The sequence below is a fragment of the Bicyclus anynana genome, chromosome 27 (assembly GCF_947172395.1).
Source record: "Bicyclus anynana chromosome 27, ilBicAnyn1.1, whole genome shotgun sequence".
In the NCBI taxonomy this organism is placed as follows: Eukaryota; Metazoa; Arthropoda; class Insecta; order Lepidoptera; family Nymphalidae; genus Bicyclus; species Bicyclus anynana.
Window position 1 is genome coordinate 3,713,626 of NC_069109.1, and position 25,342 is coordinate 3,738,967.

Here is a 25,342-nt window from a genome sequence, read left to right on the forward strand (position 1 = left end):
TGAAGATAACAAAACGTTGAAAAAAAAACACTCGTGAATTTATAATATTTTTAAATAACATTTATAATATTAGGATAGAAGGGAAAAAGAAAATAATAAAGAAGTTATCGTAAATTATAATCTTTATTTAAATAATATTATGTAGCAGTGGCGAAGGATGGAATTCAGATCCAGGTAAGCCGTCCCAAAGAAAAGGAATTCATACAGTGTGATACAAACTCCAGTTTCTCATATATCCATATATATATATGAAAGAAAGTGATTACCGCAATACAGGGAATCCTAGTGTGGAAGTAAAATTATTTTATGTTATTACTAGTAAATCAATAAATATATCATCTCTCATTTATTTATTTCTCCATTTTTTTAAAATTTTTAACAATGTTATACATAAAATATACAAAACACTATTAAAAAACTTATAAAAAAAAAATTCAACCCTCCCGCTGCGGGACTTTTGAGTGCCCAAGCAACTGGAGACACCAAACCCAACATTATGACTTGTGTTAATTACTGTGCTTGGATAAACTACTTCTTAAAATCGCATAATTAACAGGCATAAGATTTTTCATCACTATGGATTCTCATGTGTTTGTATAAATAACCTTTGGCAGCAAATTTGGAACTGCATATCTCACACGAATATGGTTTTTCACCACTGTGGGTTGTCATGTGTTTCGCTAAGGAACGTTTATGTGCGCTTCGAAAATGGCATATGTCACAAGCGAAAGGCTTTTCGCCAGTGTGGATTCTCATGTGTGAATCCAAAGAACTCTTTTGTGTACATTTGTAAGCACATGTATCACAAGAATAAGGCTTTTCACCAGTATGAGTTCTCATGTGGTAAAGTAAATAAATTTTGACAGCAAATTGTGAGTTGCATATGTCACAAGAATAAAGTTTTTGACCAGTATGGATTTCCTTGTGTCTATCTAAGTTAGTTTTCTTTGTACTTTTATAACTACATACCTCGCAAGAATAAGACTTTTCACCAGTGTGGGTTTTCATGTGCCTAAGTAACGTCTTTTTTTGTGCAAATTTGTAATAGCATATATCACAAGAATAAAGCTTTTCTCCCGTATGAATTTTCTTGTGCTGATATAAGGAATTTTTATATGCTGTTTTAAAATAGCATATATCACAAGAAAATGGTTTTTCACCAGTGTGAATTTTCATGTGGCTAACTAAATAACTATTCAAACTAAATTTAGCACTGCATATCTCACAAGAATATTTTTTTTTAACACTATGGGTTATCTTGTGTCTATCCAAATTACATTTTTGTGTATATTTAGAATTACACATATCACAAGAATAAGGCTTTTCTCCAGTGTGGCTTCTCATGTGTCTAATTAAGTTAATTTTGAGTGTACTTTTGTAATTGCAAGTCTCACAAGAATGATACTTTTTACCAGTGTCGGTACTCATATTTGTATCTAAAACAGCTTCTTCGAATTTCTTTTTAATATCGTATTTGAATCCACAATTCGCCAGTCCATCTATGAATGTATTATTGTCTTTTTGAGAACGCTGATTGTCCACTTCTTCGGTCTTCTGCACTTTTCTGTGTAATATAGATGGAGGCAGAGAATCTGTAATATAAAACATTCAGCAATTACCACATTATTTTATATACGCTTATAATATTAGCATCACTTGTAAATATGTATGTAAGAAAATCGTGAAATCTTAATTTAACCCACTTCCCGGTCTTCGATTAGGATGTTTGCACACGCTCTGAGTTCTGATGACAATACATGACTAGCTAAGAAACGTCATTACAAATCCAATATGGCGGCCTCCCCAAGATGGCGGACTGGCTGTTTGAAATCCACCCCCATGATATATCAAATGAAAGGGTCAGGAATACAAAAAAAATTGTGACGTGACTTAAATCCAATATTTGTAATTTTTAGTGCGTGTTAAAAGCGATATTTAAACTTATACGCTAGTTATACGTATAAACCTTCCTCTTCAATTACTCTATCTATTAAAAAAACCGCATCAAAATCAGTTGCGTAGTTTTAAAGATACATACAGGGATATAGTGACTTGGACTTGATGTACTATACTATGTAGTGGAAAATTCTATGGGAAGGAGGGAAAATACTATCAGAAAAAAACACACAAAAACAAAAGATGTCACGAAAACAATAAAAACTTTAAAATGGAAATGGTCTGGACATACAATCAGAGGGAAGGAAAAATGGTCAAAATCCATAATCAACTGGTATACAAGCCACAAGAAAAGGAAAAAAGGTAGATCATTTAGACGATGGGCCGATGACATCAAAGCCGTTGCAGGTGGTCTCAGACTAAATACATAAGGACTAGTATCGCACCCAAATTCACGAACAAAATTTTCTGCCATTTTCTAAGGAAAACTAGCTTAGATTTCATACATATCTTATACTAAACTAGCAGTTTTTGTTCGTTTTTTACACCATATAACTACACAAAAATGTATTTTTACGGAGGTTTTTAACCGACGGACACGATTGTAAACTATGAAACATCGATTCTTTAGAGACAGTGTTTATAATCGCATAAGATCGTTGATCATATACGTTGACAGAAAAATAATGTCTTGCGAGGCAGGTCTTTATCTAATTAGTCTGAGCAGGTGGTACATGGACAAGAACTGCACAAGATAGAGCAAAATGGAGAAAGTTGGAGGAGGCCTTTGCTAACAGTGGCATACAGACTGACAGAGGGATATTGATGCAAAACAAATAATTAATTGTGTAATATAGTGTAAGGAATTAAATATAATATTTATGTTAAAAATGCCAGTAATAGAATATGATAAATAATAATTTTAACTGTAAAACTGTCTGAATAAATTAAGGCTTTTATTATTATTATTATTTATTACTAGCGGACGCCCGCGACTTCGTCTGCGTGAAACCCTACTACTACGCCTACCCCTACCCTACCCTACCCCTACCTTATTCTTACCCTACCCCTATCCTACTACCCCTATGGTAGGGACCATGCGACATTAAAAAATGGAGTAACTTCTCCCGTTTTCCCAACATTTCCCTTCACTGCTCTGCTCCTATTGATCGTAGCGTGATGAAAAGTATACTATAACCTGCCCAGGAGTATGAAGAATAATTGTACCAAGTTTCGTTAAAATCCGTCGAGTAGTTTTTGTTTCTATAAAGAACATACCGACAGACAGACAGACAGACAAAAAATTTTACCGATTGCATTTTTGGCATCAGTATCGACCAATAATCACCTGCTGATAGTTATTTTGGAAATATATTTCATGTACAGAATAGACCTTTATTATAAGTATAGATTAACCAGTGCACTAAACCAACTGTGGTTTATGTTGCACCATGGTTAGGCTTAATTTAAATGTGTTTTTTGTAGAATGATAAATAAATAAATCTAATTACCATAACATTTTGTTTTTGCTGGTTCTATTTTAACTGCAGTTGGCCCCGAAGCAGCAGAAGTAGAGGGCAATGGCAATTGATCTCTATTAAATAAATAAAAATTAATATGTAACATCCTGTATATAACATGACCTTCACCAATCTAACAACTGTATAATTTATTTATTGCATAGCTTTTATCGCGGGCTTTTTTTTTATTCTTTACAAGTTAGCCCTTGACTACAATCTCACCTGATGGTAAATGATGATGCAATCTAAGATGGAAGCGGGCTATTTTGTTAGGAGGAAGATGAAAATCCAAACTCCTTTCGGTTTCTACAAGACATTGTACCGGAACGCTAAATCGCTTGGCGGTACGTCTTTGCCGGTAGGGTGGTAACTAGCCACGGCCGAAGCCTCCCACCAGCCAGACCTGGACCAATTAAGAAAATCTCAATCTGCCCAGCTGTGATCGAACCCAGGACCTCCGTTTTGTAAATCCACCGCTCCACGGAGGCCGTAAAAGGCCGCTTCGAGCGCGGCGACCGAATCAAGAAATTCCGTAACGAAAAACGACCTAACACCTAACACATCAAGTTAACACATTTCGACGTTATCATATCAACTCAACTGGACAAGTGGTGTGAAACTAAAGGGCAAAACTTATTAAACCAAAGTTCAATATAAAGACCTTTTTGTTTTTTTTTTTCATTTATTTATTTTTTATTATTTTCTAAATAAAAAGACTGCATAAATTAAATAAAAAAAGCATAAGTTGATAAAAAATGCTATACAATAGCTTTACCGTCCCCTAGTGCTTCACGTATTATTTTTTTTATTCTTTATAAGTTAGCCCTTGACTACAATCTCACCTGATGGTAAGTGATGATGCTATCTAAGATGGAAGTGGGCTAACTAATAATAAGAAAAAAAGGTATAAACAGGTAAATTGATATAATAATAGTAACCTTATCTGCAATTCACTATCTTTGTCATATGTTTACATATACGAAATTAAGATTCTATGTAATCTATACTCAGACCAATTATAGAAGGACCAATTATCGCACTCATAGTCACGAACAAAATTGACTGTCATTTTCTGAGGAAAACGAGCTTAGATTTGGTATATATCTTATACTAAACTAGAAGAATTTGCCCGTTTTTTACACAATTCAATTACACAAAAAGGTATTTTTACGGAGCTGTTTAACCGACGAACACGATTACAACTATTTAACATCGATTATATAGAGACAGTTTTTATAATCGCATTAGATCGTTGATCATATACTTTGACAGAAAAGTAACGTCTAGCGAGGCAGGTCCTATACAATAATTGGTCTGAGAATCTATATATAATTCTATGTCATCCGATGCCTACTGGTGGTTATCATACAGTAGGTAGATGACATTTCTCAATTGATTTAATATTTATTTTAATAGGTTTATAATAAACACCAAAATTTATTCTACATTTGGCCAGCGTGGTAGCCTAACCTCTCTCATTCTGAGAGGAGACTCGTGCTCAACAGTGAGCCCATGGGTTGGTTATGATAATGATGATGACGATGATTTATTTTTATTTTATTTATTTATTATTAATTAGTACGGACAAATCCAATTACACTAATTAAAAATGTACATAAAAATTAAAAAGAACAAATGATGATGATGATAATGATGATGATGATGATGATGATGATGACGATGATGATGATGATGATGATGATGATGATGATGACGATGATGATGATGATGATGATGATGACGATGATGATGATGATGATGATGATGATGATGATGATGACGATGATGATGATGATAATGATGACGATGATGATGATGATGATGATGATGATGATGATGATGATGATGACGATGATGATGATGATGATGATGATGATGATGATGACGATGATGATGATGATGATGATGATGATGATGATGATGATGATGATGATGATGATGATGATGATGATGATGATGATGATGATGATGATGACGATGATGATGATGATGATGATGATGATGATGATAATTATGATGATGGTGATGATGATAATGATGAAGATGATGATATATTATTAAGTAAGTATAGTATTCTGTATACTGACTCGTTCTGCAGCACGAGTGAGTCACAGCGGCTCACAGCTGCACGAGGCTCGCACACTTGTGATGCATCACATACAGCATTGCTGCCAATGTTCTGTTAAACACAAAAAATACATTATTGCACAACCTAATAATTTTTAAAGTTTAAGTAATTTTGCAATGAAAAAATAAATAAAAATGTCCATCTATAGTCAATATTCATTTATTTCAATTAGGCTTACTTTACAACTTATCACTTTCGAAACGTCACATGTTAATATTACAAGATATAATGGTGATAATAATTAGTCGAAAACTTAAAATTAAATTTATGAGGGGTTTCTTTTTTAGTTTATCAGCTGGTGTCCCACAAGGTTCAGTGTTGGGTCCAATACTGTACATGATTTTCACAAGCGATCTACCACAAGGTAATGACGTTGTCGTAGCAACCTTTGCAGATGACACCGCTGTGCTAGCTCGTAATAAATGTCCTGAAAAAGCGTCAGAAATCCTGCAAATACATGAAATCGAAAAATGTCTGACTAAATGAAAAATAAAAGCAAGCGTCAATAAATCGGTTCATGACATTCACACTTCGTAAAGGAAACTGCCCTCCAGTGTTTCTACGCAACAATCAGCTCCCACAAAGCGACAACGTCAAATACCTAGGCATGTACCTGGATAGAAGGCTAATTTGGAAAAAACACATTCAAACCAAGAGGGATGAGATCTACTACCGATATAGGCGATTGTATTGGATGCTCGCTCGGAACTCCAGGCTGTCCTTGGAAAACAAGCTTCTTGTCTATAAGACAAGTTAAACCAATATGGATGTATGGAATCCAGCTGTAGGGATCTGCATGTGACTCCAACATTACCATTAATATTTAAAGAATAAATAAAAATCTAGTAACAACAATATATTGAAAAGCGGTCTCTTCCCTTCACAATGGAAAGTAGCACAAATCATAATGATACCTAAACCTGGCAAGCCCCGGGAAGAAGTCTCCTCATACAGGCCAATCAGCCTGCTACCTATTTTGTCATAAGTCATGGAAAACATGTTCTTAAAACGGCTGAATACGGTAATAGCAGAAGCAAAAATAATACCTAACCATCTATTTGGTTTTCGGCAGAAGCATGGCACCATTGAGCAGGTTCATGGCTTGGTTGAAAATATACATAATGCTTACGAAAATAAGAAGTATTGCTGTGCAGCCTTTTTGGATATATCCCAAGCCTTTGACAGAGTCTGGCATGATCGCCTACTTTGTAAAATAAAAAAGAACCTTCCAGCAAACTGCTACATCTACCTAAGGTTATATCTGGCAGATAGGCTTTTTTATGTCAAGCAAGGAGAAGACACAACATATCTTCATAACATACATGCAGGGGTACCCCAGGGAAGCGTCCTTGGTCCGACCTTGTATCTGCTTTCTACTTCAGATTTACCATCAACGGAGGGAGTGGTTATAGGTACTTTTGCTGATGACACAGCAGCTCTAGCAGTCCATGAGAATCCGGTACAAGCTAGCCTTATGCTTCAAACCAGCCTAGATAACATTTCTGAATGGCTAGAATACTGGAGAATCAAAGCTAATGAGAGTAAATCGGTACATCTCTTTTACTATGAGACATGACACTTGTACGGCAGTAATGTTAACAATGTGCAAATCCCATAAGCAAAATAAGGTAGATATAATACACTTGGCTAAGTGCGGAAACGGCCCAGAAGAAAGAAGAAGGTAGATATCTTGGACTTTACTTGGATAGGTAGTCGTCTTACATGGAAAAAGCACATATTTACCAAACGGAAAGCTCTAAGGCATCTTACTCACCAAGATGTACTGGCTTTTCAAGAAAAGGTTTGGTCTCTTGACAACAAACTACTGCTATACAAGTGCATTTTGAAACAGGTTTCAGTTCAGTTACCCAGTTGGATCCCATAAGTCCAGACAGGTCTGGACTTATGGGATCCAACTGGGTAACCTCCAACTCAAACATAGAGATTTTACAAAGGTTTCAGTCCAAGATGCTGATAATAATTGCAAACGCACCCTGGTTTGTAACTAACCAGCAATTACACCAGGACCTACAAATAAGATCTGTAAAAGAAGAAATTACACACTCTATGAAAGGCTTTAAGAAGGGCCTAGATAACCATCCAAACATACTTGCAACACAATTAATGAAGAATGAGTCCAAATTTAAAAGACTAAAAGGAAAAGCTCCTGCTGACCTTTAAAGAAAAGTATACATAGGGTTCATGTCACTGGATGTGATGCTCTACAAGTCATGACAACAGACAGACCATTTGCTGAATTTTTTTTAATAACAGATTGCAAAGAAAAAACACCACAAAAAAAAAAAAGTAACAACAACTACAAAGCTAGACTCAGAAACCGTCCGAACCACCTGGCTGTTCAATTAACAATACCACAGGTGATTCAGCAATTGAAAACACGGCAAATACTTGATTAAAAGCCACATATAAAACTTACATACTGCTCCAGCTGAATGATGCTTCTAATCGCCAAATTTTTCTACAATAGCTCTGCTCATAGTCTGCCGAATGATTGCATGAGAAAAACAGAAAAGAAAAATAAATTCCATTATATATTTATGTATATATAGTTTTTATACTACCTTAACACACAAGTCAACATTGTAAACAATATTTAGGTATTATTTGTTTAAATAATGTTCGTTGTCGACCACAACTAACATTGAGATGTGGAAATTTCCTGTTTTGAGTGCCTCAGTTTTCATGACTTAGTAACACATCTTACAGTATTTAATATCATTGACCTCTACAGAGAAGTGGACAATTCTCACCTGGAGATGCGTGCTCATATGTTCATTGTAAGCATCTTCTTGCACAAAGTCCTTATAACAAAATGTGCATCCAAAGGTGATAATCTCACTCTTTATGAGATTCTGTGTATCCGCCACAAGGTCCATGCCTAATGTAGTCATTGGTGTATTTGAAATTTGAATTTCTGAAATAACAAGGTCAATGTTTACATCTAAGCAAAGATATCAACCGTAAAGAGTAGTGATAGCCCAGTAGATATGACCTCTGCCTTTGATTCTGGAGGGTGTGGGTTCAAATCCAATCCAGGGAATGCACATCCAACTTTTCAGATAAGTGCATTTTAAGAAATTAAATATCTCGTATCAAACGGTAAAGGAAAAACAACGTGAGGAAACCTGCATACCAGAGAATTTTCTTAATTCTCTGTGTGTGTGAAGTCTGCCAATCCGCATTTTGCCAGTGTGGTGGACTATTAGTCTAACCCCTCTCATTCTGAGAGGAGACTCAAACTCAGCAGTGAGCCGAATATGGTTTGATAATGATGATGGATATCAACTGTAGGATGTATATTACCAGAGGGGAAATATAAGTGACAATCACAAGAGATCAAAAATGAACAACGTGAATCAGTTACTGCATAATGCTCTGAATTACACAGAATTCTGAAGTTTAATGCTTACCACATAGGGTTATGATGCTGACGAAGCGAAGTCAGTTATAAAAGTAATTGAAACCAGTAAGTATTATCAATTTTAAGTATTTATATTTAAATTTGTGCACTAATGTATCTTACCTATTACATAAAATCTCTAAACATAAACATTGAGTCATTGACGTTGACAATCTGTGACGTTGACGAAATGCAAATCACAGACGACAAATGAAGATACGAATCATGCCATGGGAACTTAGAAGAACGTGAAATCTTTATGAAGCAGCGCCATCTACATCCTAGATTTAAGATACAATTACATAGATGTATATGTACTAGAATGGTTTTAGAGATTAAACCCGTGTAAGTACGGAAAAAAAACCGAAAAGAAACCGGAAAAAAAAGAATTATTTATCCTTTTAATTTTGACGCGTTATAGAAAGAATGTGTTTGTATTTCTAAAGCAAAGGGATTATTAAAGAAAAACAGTAATTGTACATTAATTTCAACGATTTTCCACATAGTCATTTGGCCTAGTGGTGCATAACAAAGGTAGAATATAATAATCCTGAGTTCGAGCCCGGGAGTAACAAAGGGAAACTTTTTGTCTTTCTTTTTGTTTTTCTCAATTGGTTTCTTCAACTATTACAAAATCAAAAATGTCTCTCCTTTACAAAAAATATGCATTATTATTTTTATACTTTTTACTATACTAAAAATACCGTATCTAGTCACTAGATGGCGCTATCACATTCGTTCCGAAAAAAGTTCGAGTAGCCTATCTATTTCCAATAATACACTGTAATCTTTGATACGAATGACGATTGAATTGACACTTGGCCGTGACCACCACTTGACAGATTGAATAACACAGACAGATAAATTTTTAATAATTAATATTTTTAAACTGATCTGTGGCTTCATTGACGTTTGTGGGATAGTGTTCTGTGATGCTCATATTCGTGTATCCGTTTAAATTTAGCCGCAGTAGGATGTGCCCTTAGATGTGAAAGCAAATGTTTCTAAAATGTAGGTAATCCACAATCCCTTTTTTCCCCTTTTTTAAGCGTGCGCCCAAAAGTTGGAAACATCCTTTAAAGGTTAAGTCACTGTAATATTTATTTTAAGCGATCATTTTTGTTGGAGTTTACTCCTTATCCATCGATTTTCATATATAGCCCCCAGTATAAAAAATATGGGCAGTAAAATTAGATGAGCGAATGACAGCGTTACGTTGGTGGGCGCGCACGCCGCGGCCTGCTGCTCCTCGGTTGCGCACCTTTCACTTTTCAGGTGTAGGTAGAGACGTACATAGTGTATGCTGCGGGACAACATACACTATTTAGACAGTCGATCTGAAAGAGTAAACTCCATTCGAACGTCTAATGGTTTTCTTAATTGGTCCAGGTCTGGCTGGTAGGAGGCTTCGGCCGTGGCTAGTCACCACCCTACCGACAAAGACGTACCGCCAAGCGATTTAGCGTCGAAACCGAAAGGGGTGTGGATTTTCATCCTCCTAACAAGTTAGTCCGCTTCCATCTTAGATTGCATCATCACTTACCAACAGGTGAGATTGTAGTCAAGGGCTAACTTGTAGAGAATATAAAAAAAATAATAATTATAAGTATAGTTTTTTCAAACGTAACGTTAGGTTAGGTTAGAACATGAGAATTCGGGTGCCCGACCACGTAACACGTTAAATTGTAATCAATATGTTCAGTTCACATTATATCGACAGATTACAATATCGCGAGAGAGATTATAAACTGACGTATTTTACAATTTAACGGTGACCTCTATAATTCGACGACCGCATTCCTTTTACAGTTCTGAATGGTTGTTGATGTATTATTTTGTTATACAATACCCCCTTTGGTGTCAGGGTATGGACTGAACAAATGATTTGTTTCAGTTTTAGGGATGATGACAGTTTTTTAAATTGTATATAAGCTATGGTAAGGAAGCAGAGGCTGTAATTATCAAAGCGCACGTATGTCATACGACGTTTTATAACACATTTGCGAGGAAACACACTTTCTGAAAATGAATTTGCATCGTTGCCGGTTTTCATTATGATGACATTTTGATTCGCTTGTCATTTTTGCACAGATAACGAAGTGCGCAAAAACTGCCAGTATAACTAATAAAGCAAATTAATATTTTCGGGTTTCTCATACAGATAAATGGTTGATTATTAAAATGAAAGAATTAAATGTTTTTCTAATATATTTTATCTCACAAAGTTAATTTTATTAATAAAAAGTTAACCACTTTTCTGACATAAAAATTCTTTGCCAAGATTTAAAAAAGTACCATTCGTTTTTAGACGGATGATAAAGAGTCTCCTCCTTTATGAAGTCGGTTAAAAAGCATTTTAGATACCATATACAAATAATCATCTAAATAGGTATTTGAAATAGTAGATACAAATTACGTACCTAACCGACTTCAAAAAAAGGAGGAGGTTCTCAATTCGAGTCTATGTTTTTTTTAGTAGTACTTTCAAATTTTCATGTGCCTAACTAAATAATGTACATATGCACATGTGCACATTACACACAACTGTGTAACTGCAGATTGATTGTGCAACTGGTTACAGATATGTGATATGTGCACAAGTATAGGGCTTTTCAACAGTGTGGATTCTCATATGCGTATTTAAGTTGCCTTTTCCTGCACATTTATATGCATATGTCACAAGAATAAGTCTTTTCACCAATGTGGATCCATATGTCTAGTTAAGCTATTTTTCCATGCACTTTTGAAACTGCATATCTCACAAGAATAAGACTTTTCACCAATATGTTTTTTCATATGCAAAACTAAGCCGATTTTCCGTGCACTTTTATAATTGCATATATCACAACAATATGATTTTTCACCAGTGTGTAAAATTAAGTTGCATTTTAGTGCACTTTTGTAATTGCATATCTCACAAGAATAAGGATTATCAGCAGTATGTATTTTCATATGCAAAACGTAGCTGATTTTCTGTCCACTTTTGTAATCGCATAAGTCACAACAATAGGTTTTTTCACCAGTGTGGATCCTCATGTGCGTAATCAAGTTATCTTTTTGTGCACTTTTATAATTGCATATCTCACAAGAATAAGATTTTTCACCAGTGTGGGTCCTCATGTGCGTGATTAAGTTATCTTTCTGTGCACTTTTATAATTGCATATCTCACAGGAATAATATTTTTCACCAGTGTGGATTTTCATATGCCTAGATAGAGAACATTTACGTACACATTTGCAGTTACATATCTCGCAAGAATATAACTTTTCCTTAGTATATTTCAAGCATGGTTTATCTGAAACGGCTTTCTTATGTTTCTTATTAACACCATGTAACTTGACTACTTGATTGTTTTTCTGTTTGTCCATATCTGCAATCTTAACTTTATGTATTAGTTCGCTCTTCAGTGTCATACCTGATTCTTCAGCTGCCTGCACTGCCAACAGTGGAGAGACTGAAAACAAATCATTCTACTAGTAATCTATACTTATAATAAATCTGTAGAGAGGTCAATTCTGTACATGAAATATATTTCCGAAATAACTATCAGGGGGTGATTAGTGATCGATACTGATGCCAAAAATGCAATCAGTAAAATTTTTGTCTGTCTGTCTGTCTGTCTGTCTGTCTGTCTGTCTGTCTGTCTGTCTGTCTGTCTGTATGTTCTTTATAGAAACAAAAACTACTAGACGGATTTTGACGAAACTTGGTACAATTATTCGTCATACTCCTGGGCAGGTTATAGTATACTTTTCATTACGCTACGATCAATAGGAGCAGAGCAGTGAAGAGAAATGTTGAGAAAACGGGAGAAGTTACTCAATTTTTTAAGTTTCCGTCGCGTGTACAGCCTTAATGGTTAAAGCTACATAGAAATCATGTATGACGGAAATGTTCTCCTTAAAATTATCTATAAAAACACAACAGCATATATATGTCTATCTTTTATGGTTGACTCACAATAGTACGTGTAACTCCCGATAGCTTAGCAGTTCGGAGCTTTCTAATTAAATTTGTCTACTCTTATGTTTCTAACACTCATCACTCAAAATCGGTAAAGAAACACCAAAGTTATACAAGAAATACGCTAAGCCATCGCGCGTGCATACTAATTCATGCTATATGGATTATTTTTGTGTAACGGTTGCCGCGCTCGACGCGACTCACGGGGGGGGGGGGGGGATAAAAAAGAAGTGCAGCCTTAATTAGTAGGGTAGGGCTAGGGTAGGGTAGGGTAGGGGTAGTGTAGGGTAGGGGTAGGGTAGGGTAGGGGTAGGGTAGGGTAGGTTAGGGGTAGGGTAGGGTAGAGTAGGGTAGGGGAGGTACCCCTAGGTAGGGCAGGGGTAGGGTAGGGTAAGGGTAGGGTAGTGGTAGGGTAGGGGTAGTTGAAAGTTTACAACGACTTTCACGCGGACGAAGTCGCGGGCGTCCGCTAGTTACTAATAATTATATACTAGTAATAGTAATACTAATACTCGTTTACTTTATATCAAACCTTTTGAGCTAAGGAATGTGATTTATTTATGCAGTATATATACATATATATATATGAAAATATGAGCAGTAAAATTCGATAAACGAATTACATTTTCTGTGCGCAACCTATTCTGCGCACCTTTCATTTTCTAATTTTTTTTCAAAAAAGAAAATATTTATTAAAATTATCTCCCAATCGAAACCCCAAAAAAACAGATGTCAATAAAAAAAATACTACCACAGAACAGCACAGATTCTACGCCACACGACCACAGACACAGAGTGTGAGACAAAGAACATATATTCACTAGTGTGAGAGTAATGACCACAGATAAATTATGTATTACCTACTGTTATTTTTTGCTGCCTCCGAGTTCTAACCCTTTTGTACCAGATAAAACGAATATTTTTCTAATCGTGAAAAAACCACTGAAACTTGAAACTTTTTTTTTCTGATTGTATAAATGCATGTAGGAACGACTCCGACTCCGGAAGGTGTGGGTTCGAATCCGGTCCCGGGCATGCACCTCCAACTATTAAGTTATCTACATTTTAAGATATGCACACAACTGTCTCACGTATTACTAGTGTTATTGTTAATATCACGTGTCTCAAACGGTGAAGGAAAACATCGTGAGGAAACCTGCATACCAGAGAATTTTCGTTGGCGTTGGGCCAGCGTGGTGGACTATTTACCTAACCCCTCATTTTGAAAGGAGACTCGAGCTCAGCAGTGAGCCGAATATAGGTTGATGATGATGACACATTTTAAATCAAAATTAATTTATTTCATAAAATAATAATAATAAAATGCTTTATTTGGCTGAGTACATACAACTGAGTAAAAAACAAAAATACAAATTAAGTAAAAACATAAAAAGGTACTGCACACCTAAGATAGAGCTATTTCATGCAAAGATATTTCAAATAGTTAAAAATTTATTTCAAAAAAATAGGTGGATTTTCAAGACTGAGGTCCTGGGTTCGATCCCCAGATTAATTCACTGACTAGTGAAGTGTAAAGTTAGGCGCACATTTTATTTAAAGTAACAATATAGTCTAACTAGACTACATTGTCACTTTTTTTATTCTCTAAAAGTTAGCCCTTGACTAGTCTCACCTGATGGTAAGTGATGATGCAGTCTAAGACGGGAGCGGGCTAACTTGTTAGGAGGAGGATGAAAATCATATCCCTTTCGGTACATGGCGGTATGTCTTTGTCGACAGGGTGGTAACAAGCCACGGCCGAAGCTTCCCACCAGCCAGACCTGGACCAATTCAGAAAACCTCATTCGGCCCAGCCGGGAATCGAACCCAGGACCTCCGTCTTGTAAATCCACCGCGCATACCACTGCGCCACGGAGGCCGTTAGTTATTACTTGTTTAATATTAATGCAGTCCAAGTGTTATCTTGTCAATTATTTAACTAATTAATTAATCAACAAAGATATTTATTTTTATATATTTAACTAAATTACACTTTTGTCATTCATTGTTTTGAATAACATCATTCACAGCATTGCATCTCTCTCAAGAGAAAGGCTTTTTATCAGTGTGGGTTCTTCTATGTTTTAGTAAGTTACTTTTACTTGCAGTTTTATAATTGCATGTCTCACAAGAATAGGGCTTTGCACCAGTGTGGGTTCTTTTATGCCTTTCTAAATCGGATTTGTGAGCAGATTTATAATCGCATGTTTCACAAGAAAAAGGCTTTTCACCAGTGTGAGTTCTGTTATGCCTTTCTAAACCTCTTTTCTCTGCAGTTTTATAATTGCACATTGTACAAGAAAAAGGCTTTTCGCCAGTGTGAGTTCTCTTATGTTTTAACAAACTACTTTTCTGTGCAGTTTTATAATCGCATGTCTTACAAGAATAAGGCTTTTCACCAGAATGTATTCTTTTGTGCATAAGTAGGTTACCTCTGTTTGCAGTTCTATAATTACATGTCTCACATGAATAAGGTTTTTCACCAGTGTGGGTCCTTTTGTGTACAAGCAAGTGATTCTTGTATGCAGTTTTATAATTGCACGTCTCACAAGAGTAAGGCTTCACACCAGTGTGGGTGCTTTCGTGTATGACAAAATTACCTTTGTATGCAGTTTTATAATCACATACATCACAAGAGTAAAACTTCGTACCAGTGTGGATTTTTGTATGTTTTGGTAAAGTACTGTTTTCTGCAGTGTGAGTTTTCATGTGTGCATTCACATCTAGTACAGTTCTCTTGGGTTTCTTGTAAATATTACATAGCTGTGGTTCACAGTTTGTTTTAGTTTGACATCTATTCAATGTTTTAGTGTTGCTTTGAGAGACGTGGTTGTCAAATTCGCCTATGTTGGTCTCAAGGATTTGTTTATCTTTCCAGGTCACAGCTTCGTCCTCCGTTACCTGGACTTTGCTATTGTTGTTTGCTGCAAGTCTCGAAGACAGTGGAGCGACTAAAACAGAGAGAATACCTTAGCATTCCATGGATTTGTGTATTAAGTGTTACATAGAAGACTACGTGAACAAAGTGACCTAAAGATGTCATATTTAGTGATTAGTCTTTCACTAAATATTACATCTTTAGGTCACTTAGATTAAGTTATTGGACATTATCTTAGTATAATATTAAAATATTATAAGTTTAGGTTAAAGTTAAATGTTTAATTAGTCACATAAGTAGGATAGATCGTAATTTTATGAAGTATCAAATTGCTACTTTACAACAGAGAAAAAAAGAAAAAAGTGCAGGTGTCAGGTCTATCTCGTGGTAGAGAGATAAACTCCGAGTAGAGTCCAGGACTTGTCACTACTGGATGTAGGGTTAAGGAATTCCTTGACAATTGATTAACACTCCCCTCCTCCTCTCGTGTTGTTCTCCCTGCCTAGACACATTTAACTTTTTTATATTTAATAGAGAGGTTGGACTCGTCACCGAGGGGTGGTGGTTCGATCCCCGCCCCGTTGGTTTATTGTAGTACCCACTCCTAACACAGTCTTTCCTGACTAGTTGGAGGGGAATGGGAATATTGGTCATATTATATTTAAAATATATTAATAAAAATAAAAAATCATAGCAAAAAGAAAGAATCACAAACAAGCTCATTTGTCTCACCTAAAGCCTGAGCACAGTCTGTAGCCGAGTCATCATTCAGCCTCTGACTTCCTGTTCTGTGAAAAACGTTTAAACAAATAATATCTAAATTCATATATACAATGTCGAGTTGTGTGTTCAGGTAGTGTAAAAACTATACATACATATATATATAATGTAATTAAAGACAAAAGCTCAGTGTTGTAGCCTAATATTTGGATCACTTTTTGAGGTCATTTTGTAGGGACGTAACCGATCTATAGTATAAAATTATCATTGATAGCGGGTGAAACCGCGCGGCGTCAGCTAGTCAGCTATAAGCAAATTGCTTGAGAGACATTCCACTGAAGGTCATGCTGGCTAATTTACTTTTGTTATTATTTTTTTGTTATCTTCTATTATTATATTGTTTATAGCTTAGCATAGCTTCTATCGCGGGCTTTGAGCATGGCGACCGAATCAAGAAATTCTGTAACAAAATAATGATGTGATGCAGCACAGTGTATACTGACCTGTTCTGCAGCACAAGTGAGTCACAGCTGCGGCTCACAGCTGCACGAGGCTCGCACACTTGTGATGCAGTGTTGTCACCAGCATCCTGTTAAATAAAATAGTAGACAGTCAGGGTGATGATATATTGTAGCAGTAAATTCAGAAGGGCTATGAAATATTGAGGATTTCATCATCATCATTCAACTCACTGCTCAGCACGAGTCTCCTCTCAGAATTATGAGGGCTTAGGCTTATAGTCCACATGGCCCCAATGCTGATCAGCAGACTGAGAAAACTTATGTATCTTTGTTACGTCACAAGGTTTTGTTTTTTAAAGTTTGAGATATGTGATATATAATTTATTAAAAAGGACATAATTGATAAGTTGGAAGTGCATGCCCTGGATTCAAATCCAACCCAAAGTCATATTCAATATTACATCTCCTTTCTTACCATGGAGGTTTTCTTACTACCAAGTAATTCTCAGTAATAGCTCAAGGGTTTTTAAGTTAGCATGTTATCCCCATGCATCAGACAACATATTAAGCCTTTATTTTAATTCCTTTATCCAAAGGTATTTTTGGAAGAAATTAGTCTAATAAGAGGGCCATTTCTGTATATTTTATTGCTTTGTTTATTCTTACACACCTATATGTAATTTTGCAATAAAGAACAAATAAATAAAAAAAGTGTGTGTGAGCTCCGACGAACAAATGGAGTTAATCTTTCAGATTGACTGTCTTAATAGGTGTATGTTGTACCATGTATGTGTCTTAATACCAACTTCTGAAAAGTGAAAGGTGCGCAACCGAGGAGCAGCAGGCCTCGGCGTGCGCGCCCGCAAACAGCGCACGCTGTTGGCGGCAGCTTATGGTGAAAGGTGCACAGAATAGGTTGCACACAAAAATGTAACACTGTTATTCGTTCTTCAAATTTTAGTGCCCATATTCTTTTCATACTGGGGGCTGAGGACCGTGATAGCCCAGTGGATATGACCTCTGCCTCCGATTCCGGAGGGTGTGGGTTCGAATCCGGTCCGGGGCATGCACCTCCAACTTTTCAGTTGTGTGCATTTTAAGAAATTAAATATCACGTGTCTCAATCGGTGAAGGAAAACATCGTGAGGAAACCTGCATACCAGAGAATTATCTTAATTCTCTGCGTGTGTGAAGTCTGCCAATCCGCATTGGGCCAGCGTGGTGAACTATTGGCCTAACCCCTCTCATTCTGAGAGGAGACTCGAGCTCAGCAGTGAGCCGAATATGAGTTGATGAGGACTGGGGGCTATATATGAAAAATCCATTTTTAAGGAGTAAACTCCAAAAAACATATAAACAAGCCACAACAAGCCATGTCCATCAACAGAAATGTGATAAATATAGGCCACATACCTCCACAGAGAAGTGGGTTAGTCTCACCTGGAGATGCAAGATCATATGTTCATTGTATGCATCTTCTTGCAGAAAGTCTTCATAACAAACAGTGCATCCGAAGATGATATTCTCACGCTTTATGGGTCTCTGTGTATCGGTCGAATGTTCTATGACTGCATACTTATGATAATCTGCACTACTAGCGTCATCTAGTGGTTTCACTTCCGACTTCATGCTCAAGTCAGACTTACAGTCATTATTGGAATTGTCTATGTAATTGTCATTTTCCGATTTCAAGTTATCGGCACTCAACATGATGTCAATATATTCATTTTTCACCACAACTGTTGCAACATCTCCCACAACAGATACCTCTGCTGCTGTATTTTCCTCTTTGCCAGTGCGATGTATGGTTAGGTCACACTGGTCAGCGCCTGATGTTGTCTGTGTAAAATCACACTTCAGATGTTTTTTACTGTGGTTCATCATTGCTGTATGCTTAGTGGTCTGAAAAAACAAGGTCAATATTTATATCAAAGTAGGATGTAAGTCTTGTCATCACCATCATCAACAATCCATATTCGGCTCACTGTTGAGCACGAGTCTCTACTCAGGATGAGACGGGTTAGGGTAATAGTCCACCACGCCTGGCCCAATGCGGATTAGCAGACTTCACACACGTAGAGAATTAAGAACATTCTCAGGTATGCAGGTTTCCTCACGATGTTTTCCTTCACAAGGTGAGACACATATTTAATTTCTTAAAATGCACACAACTGAAAAGTTGGAGGTGCATGCCCCGGACCAGATTCAAACCCATATCATCCAGAATCGGAGGCAGCGGTCATATCCACTGAGCCCCTTCAACATGATTTTACAGGAGGAAACTGTAAGTTTTCATTTTTAAATAAAAATGAAAATAATGACTAAAGGTTACGTACACGGTTATATAATAATGGCCTACATTTCATAGTCGAAAGTTATTAGTTTCATAACTTTTCACAGACAATTATCACAGGCTTATATCACAACATATAATGATATAATAAATAAACTCACTTTTATTTACAGGAAAACCAAAACAAAAATATATAATGACGTAGCCCTTTTTTGACAAGAGATCACAGAATATTAAATAATAATTACTACTTCAAGAGATGAAGAGAATACAGTCACAAAATATACATTCTACTCTATGGACCTATGGTTACAAACGTCAAATGCAGTCGAATGAAAACGTATGATTGACATTGACAAACAAAAATATAATAAAAATAAATATTTTCATTCGTCTGTGATTTTATTTTTAGCTGTTTGTGATTTGTAGGGAACGCGTAAGTAAAATCCAGAATAAAAAGCAAATTAAAGTTAAAATTAGAATTAGAACATACGTACACAAAATGCAGTGTTGTGTGCCTTTCTGCGAGAATACTTCCGACACTGTTTCACCATCTGATGGAAAAGGAATTACTTTCCACGAGTGAGTATTAACAAAATGGTCCCAATATAATCACTACAGTACGGCTATTAACGACGTTTTGTTTATCTCGAATTCGAAATTCACCGCTATCTTTCTCATTCTATAGTATCGTGTTAAACAGAGAGACATAGAGGTGAATTGGAAACTCACCTCTATCTATGTCTTGCGAGATACAAATATCGTATGCGTTACAGAATAGCCTAGCAGCTATGTTAGTCAAAACGTCCTTTGCAATCCTGACGATGACATAACTCCATCCAATGCTTGAAGCAAGCTCGCAACAACAGCGTCTTCGCCGACGGAGACATTAGTGTACATAGACATAGTGCAGAGGAATTAGTCGAAAGTCCTGGGTTCGATCCCTGGCTGGGACTTTTGAGGTTTTCTTAATGGCACCAAGTCTGGCTTCAGCCGTGGCTAGTTACCACCCTACTACTGCCAAGTTCACACAACTTCACACCTGCTCAGTCCTACCCCCCCGTCGCCCGCATATCATGCGAGTGTCATCAAGAAACTTGCCAAGTTATAGCTCGGAGGATACAAGATAGTGTTGTTGCAGCTGTACCTATAACATGAATGGGAACTTCCAGGTTTCCCCGTGAAGCATGTCTCCGAGCTGCTTGGCTCAGAGCCCTCGGCATGCAAGACTCTCACCACCCAGACCCAGCTGTGGTCTGCTCACTGCATTTTTTAGATGACGACTTCCATGATACAGAAGATTGTGTAAGGCAGATCCGTTCTGATGCTATTCCTTCAGCTGTGCAAGTGAGTTTCTCATGTTTGTATTTATATATTTTTTTTATTGTTTACTAGTTAGCCCTTGACTACAATCTCACCTGATGATAAGTGATGATGCAGTGTAAGATGGAAGCGGGCTAACTTGTTAGGAGTAGAATGAAAATACACCTGGGATGATGGGGATGATGACAGTTTTTTAAATTGTATATAAATTATGAGTATGCTAATAGGAAAGCAATTTTGTAAAAGTAACAGGGTATCTGTGATTGTTACTTCCGGAGCTACAGATCCCTGTATCCGCGGCATCGCCACATTAGTTTTTCAGGGACACCCAATACAAAATGGTACGAATTAATGACATCATTGGTCATTAGATTTGTATGGGCGTTCAAACAAAATAACTAATATCTTTGTTATTTGTGCGTTTATGTTATAGTTCATGTATTAAAAAATGTCACATTTAATGTAAAGAAGCTAAAACTGTGTGAATTTCCATCTAATTATGATAAAAAATTTTAATAGATTTTGTAATTCTATAATCTTGTTTATTTTGCAAAGTCCACTGTGCAGCAAATTTCTATAGACTTAACTTATTTTAGATTAGTAATGTGTAAAAGTACTAGATTGGCTATGCACAGGGGAGTGTTATTGCCTTGAGAAATTATTGGGCCAGCATGGACTATTGGCATAACCCCTCTCATTCTGAGAGGAGACTCGAGCTCAGCAGCGAGCCAAATATGGGTTGATAATGATGATGATGATTTACAGCTGTGCGTGATATGCCTTGACACTGACAGCAAGCTGGTTCCAATGAGTAGACACAAGTTGGAGGAGACATATCCACTGTTAACCGGACTGCCTGTAAGTGAATATCTTACCTTACCTTATAGAATATCTTAGCTGATAGACATCCACTGCTGGACATAGGCCTCTTGCATGGACCTCCTCCACAACAGTCTCGAGCCATCACCATCCAGCGGCTCCCTGCAACCCGCTTGATATCCTCGGTCCACTTAGTGATCGACCAACACTGTGCTTTCCGGTGCCCTGCCCATTGCCACTTCAGCTTCGCGACTCACTGAAATATGTCAGTGACTGGTTTGTCTGCAAATCTCCTCATTCCTGATTCGACCACGCAGAGAAAATCCTAGCATTGCTCGCTATATCGCCCGCTGAGTAACTGAGCCTTCTAATAAGGCCCATAGCAGCGACCAAGATCCGTAGGTCATCACTGACAACACGCACTGTTCGAATACTTTAGTCTTCAAGCACTGAGGAATTTCGGACGGAAAGATATCGCGGAGTTTCCCGAACGTTGCCCGGATTTTGCGATTGATGAACGAGCTGGATTCGGCGATTCATTCTTTCTCGAAATTGTAACTACCTAACTGGACTGTGTGTCCTAGGTATATATATTTGTCTACGTTTCGAGCACATAGTCCTCAACAATAACTGGGTGGAGCGGTACATGAGCATTAGTCATGATCTTCGTCTTGCTCTTGTTAATTTTTAGGCCCATTGAGAAACTCTGCTGAGGTCGTTGAGCATGGTATTAAGGTCATCCAGAGTCTCTAAATCTGTAAGTGAATATTTAATATGTATAAGTTACATACCTCCTCAAGTAGTCTTCCCCACATAGCTACGGTTGCCAACAGTACTATAAAATATAGTATTGTACTATATCTCGCTAACTATGGGCCTCATAAGAAGGCTCAGAGTCACACAGCGGGCGATGGAACGTGCTATGTTAGGAGTATCTTTGCGTGATCGAATCAGAAATGAGGAGATCCGCAGAAGAACCAAAGTCACCGACATAGCTCAACGAATTGCGAAGCTGAAGTGGCAATGGGCGGGGCACATAGTTCGTAGAGCCGATGGACGTTGGGGTCCCAAAGTGCTGGAATGGCGACCCCGCACTAGTAAGCGCAGTGTTGACCGACCCACCAGGTGGACTGACGACATCAAGCGAGTCGCAGGGATTCGCTGGATGCAGGTAACTCAGTATCGTGATGTTTGGAAGTGCCTACAAAAGGCCTATGTCCTGCAGTGGACGTCCATCGGCTGATATGATGATGATGATGATGTCTATATCTCAGGTCTGCATACTACGACCACGACGACTAATGGTGAATGATGATGATGATGATGATGACGATGATGATGATGATGATGATGATGATGATGACCCTTTGTTTCAGTCTTTTAACACAGACACTCTGCGACAAACAGTGTGTGTGCTGTGTGCTCAGAGACTAACTAACTTCAGCAGATTGAGAGACTTGAGCTTGAGAGCACATTCACTGCTGATGGACTTGCTACAGAAACATCAACTGGTGAGATATAAATACTAAAATTTGTTCAAATTACCCCTATCTACCCTATCCTAGCCCTTCCATACTAATGCTCCATACAAAATTTACAAACTTCCACTTCCCATTTCAGGGAAGTGGGGGGCTGGAAAAAAAGTAGCCTATGTCACTCACTCCTTTTATTTAAAAAAAAAAACTTAAACAATCACGTCAATTCGGCCGTTTTGCCGCGAAAGATGGACAAACAAACATACAGACACACACACACTTTCACAATTATCATACCCCTACCATACCCCTGCCCTAACCCTACCCTACCCCTACCTAAAATAATAAAATGAAGCACGGTTTTTTCAGTCACAAATAGTTTGCATACCAATTTTTAACATGCCTCCTTGAAAATTGTGAAAATGCCCCATACTAACTCCCCGTTTTAGCGGAATGGGGAGTTAGTATAGAAAGTAGTAGAAAGACACAGTAACACAAAATATAACTTGGTCACCCTAGGGATTTTTGGAAAACTATTCATATTAGTTTTAGATAATTAGGTGGAGTATCTACCATTTGCGTTTTATCCATTATTACGGGACACCCTGTATATAAAAAATTAATCCATATATACCTTGGTTACGCCAACACGCGTGAACGGTTGGACCAAATTCACTATTTTTTTTTTAAAGTGTTTGTTATTGTCAGGAGAAGGTTTTTATGACAGAAAAAAAATAAAAAATTAAGGGGTTGGAGTAGTTGAAAGTTATCATCGAGTTTCTCTACTTACAATGAATCATCTTATTAATAAAAAAAAAATTAAAAGCAATGAATTTGTTTCAGATTACAATACAACATATAAAAATGTTCAGCCATACAATAAATCGACTAAAAAGTGATTTGGTGTCGACAACACGAGAATCTGATCATTGTGATTTGTACATATATCACTCTGATGAAAACCAAAAACCAGAACTAGAGGACATCAATGTTGCTACAGTTATAAATGAAGTTTCTTGGGACCCCATAGATGTAAAAGTCAAAATTGAGAACTACAACCAAATAGATGATTTAAATGATGAAAATTTTCCATCTAGTGAAGATTATTTGGATTCATATTCAGAAATGAAGACACAGAATGTAAAATGTGAGAATGCGGTATTAAAATGCAAACATTGTATGGAGGAGTTTGTAGAAGAGAATGCATATTACGAACATTTGAGCTTGCATATGCAGGTGAGTGTATTCATCTTAGTGTAGTTGGTAGTGATGTCTTCAACAGAGGTTCGATTCCAATCTCAGGTGTGAGAATGTGTTACAAGTTTAGTTGTTTGTTAGGCAGCGTAGTCACCGTCACGCTGCCAGTCGGTAGTGGTAGTGTTGTCTTCAACAGAGACGCCCAGGATTCGATCCCAGCTGAGGTATGAGAATGTGGTATTCAAATGTGGGCATTGTATGGAGGAGTTTGTACAAGAGTGTGTACTGTGTATTATGAACATTTGAGCTTGCATATGCATGCTAGTGTATTCCTCTTAGTGTAGATGGTAGTGGTATCTTCAACAAAGACGTCCTGGATTCGATTCTCAGGTGGATATGTGATATTTAACTACTTAAAATGCACATAACTGAAAAGTTAGAGGTGCATGCCCCGGACCGGATTCGAACCCACAGCCTCCGGAATGGGAGGCAGAGGTCATACTGTGATATCATACTAAATATAAATTTGAAATCCAAGACAATTTGCCGCAAAATAGCAAATTACATATTCTAATGTAGTAATGTATTTTATATTATAACACATTAGCTCGTAAAGTATCGCTTATTTCACGAATTTCAATAATGTGCTGTAATGTAATATAAAACCTCTAACATGCGACTAAAAACGGAAGGTACTTTTTTGAACCTTAGCAAAAAGTTTTTATGTCAGAAAAGTGCTCAACATTTTATGAATAAAATTGACTTTGTGAGATAAAATATAATAAATAATTCATTTAAATATATATATATATCTCTTCTTGGTCGCATTCTTCATTGCTGAAGGTCGTGTCCGCACTGCAGTCCCTTCGATGCGTTGTTAACTATTCCCCTCCACACAGTCCGGTCCTCGGCTTTTTTAATGGCTGTTGTTACAGGGAGTCCAGTGAGTGACTTAACCTGGTCAGACCAGCGGGTAGGTGATCGGCCGCGTGGTCGTTTCCCTTGCACCTTGCCCACCACTATTATTTTATCCAGGTTATCGGGAAGGCGACGGGCTATATGGCCAAAGTAACTCAAGATCCTCTGATAACATACAGTTGAAAGTCTAGTGGAAATGCGAAGCTGTTTCAGTATCGACATGTTTGTTCTTCTAGCGGTCCACGGTATACGAAGCATCCGTCTCCAACACCACATCTCAAAGGCATCTATCTTCTTTCTGTCTGTGGCCCTTATCGTCCATGCTTCGG

The 25,342-nt window shown here is 37.1% G+C and overlaps 3 protein-coding genes across 9 annotated transcripts in view; 1 reads left to right on the forward strand and 2 right to left on the reverse strand.

Annotated features, from left to right (window-relative positions):
• Positions 1–104: 104 nt before the first annotated feature.
• On the reverse strand, positions 105–9,146 carry LOC112056005 (zinc finger protein OZF-like). 2 transcript variants are annotated; one of them, XM_052890397.1, is made up of 5 exons: positions 9,089–9,146; positions 8,316–8,479; positions 5,504–5,595; positions 3,408–3,490; positions 105–1,592 (listed from the first exon to the last, which is right to left on the reverse strand). In XM_052890397.1, the coding sequence occupies exons 2-5, from the start codon at positions 8,454–8,456 to the stop codon at positions 550–552; spliced, it is 1,359 nt and encodes a 452-aa protein (XP_052746357.1). In that variant the 5' UTR covers positions 8,457–8,479; positions 9,089–9,146; the 3' UTR covers positions 105–549. The 2 variants fall into 2 exon arrangements, with proteins under 2 accessions (XP_052746357.1, XP_052746356.1); XM_052890396.1 differs by having other exon boundaries at positions 8,976–9,132.
• Positions 9,147–11,296: 2,150 nt separating this feature from the next.
• Positions 11,297–19,575, reverse strand: LOC112056004 (zinc finger protein 182-like). Of its 5 annotated transcripts, XR_008252273.1 has the most exons (6): positions 19,325–19,465; positions 18,402–18,890; positions 17,031–17,116; positions 16,540–16,595; positions 13,790–15,880; positions 11,297–12,420 (listed from the first exon to the last, which is right to left on the reverse strand). XR_008252273.1 is itself a non-coding variant. In XM_052890405.1 (5 exons), the coding sequence occupies exons 2-5, from the start codon at positions 18,870–18,872 to the stop codon at positions 14,973–14,975; spliced, it is 1,521 nt and encodes a 506-aa protein (XP_052746365.1). In that variant the 5' UTR covers positions 18,873–18,890; positions 19,443–19,575; the 3' UTR covers positions 11,297–14,972. The 5 variants fall into 5 exon arrangements, 4 of the variants coding, with proteins under 4 accessions (XP_052746365.1, XP_052746364.1, XP_052746363.1 ...); XM_052890405.1 differs by having other exon boundaries at positions 11,297–15,880; positions 19,443–19,575; XM_052890404.1 differs by having other exon boundaries at positions 11,297–15,880; positions 18,429–18,890.
• Positions 19,576–19,631: 56 nt separating this feature from the next.
• LOC112056003 (zinc finger protein 260) overlaps positions 19,632–25,342 on the forward strand; it is a 13,563-nt gene continuing 7,852 nt past the window's right edge. For both annotated transcript variants that reach the window (XM_052890401.1, XM_052890402.1), the window contains exons 1-5: positions 19,632–19,863; positions 20,454–20,628; positions 21,370–21,462; positions 22,800–22,934; positions 23,742–24,134. In XM_052890401.1, coding sequence (XP_052746361.1) covers positions 19,784–19,863; positions 20,454–20,628; positions 21,370–21,462; positions 22,800–22,934; positions 23,742–24,134 — 876 coding nt within the window. In that variant the 5' untranslated portion in view covers positions 19,632–19,783. The remainder of the gene's footprint in view (positions 19,864–20,453; positions 20,629–21,369; positions 21,463–22,799; positions 22,935–23,741; positions 24,135–25,342) is intronic.

Coding starts and splice junctions, on each gene's coding strand:
- LOC112056005 (XM_052890397.1), bottom strand. CDS start 8,456: ATGACTACATTAGGCATGGACCTTGTGGCGGATACACAGAATCTCATA. Junction 5,596..8,315: donor ATATGAGCACGCATCTCCAG/GTGAGAATTGTC, acceptor TGTGTTTAACAG/AACATTGGCAGCAATGCTGT. Junction 3,491..5,503: donor TCACTCGTGCTGCAGAACGA/GTCAGTATACAG, acceptor TTTATTTAATAG/AGATCAATTGCCATTGCCCT.
- LOC112056004 (XM_052890403.1), bottom strand. CDS start 19,354: ATGAAATGTAGGCCATTATTATATAACCGT. Junction 17,117..18,401: donor TAACCCACTTCTCTGTGGAG/GTATGTGGCCTA, acceptor TTTATTTAACAG/GATGCTGGTGACAACACTGC. Junction 15,881..16,539: donor AGACTGTGCTCAGGCTTTAG/GTGAGACAAATG, acceptor TCTCTGTTTTAG/TCGCTCCACTGTCTTCGAGA.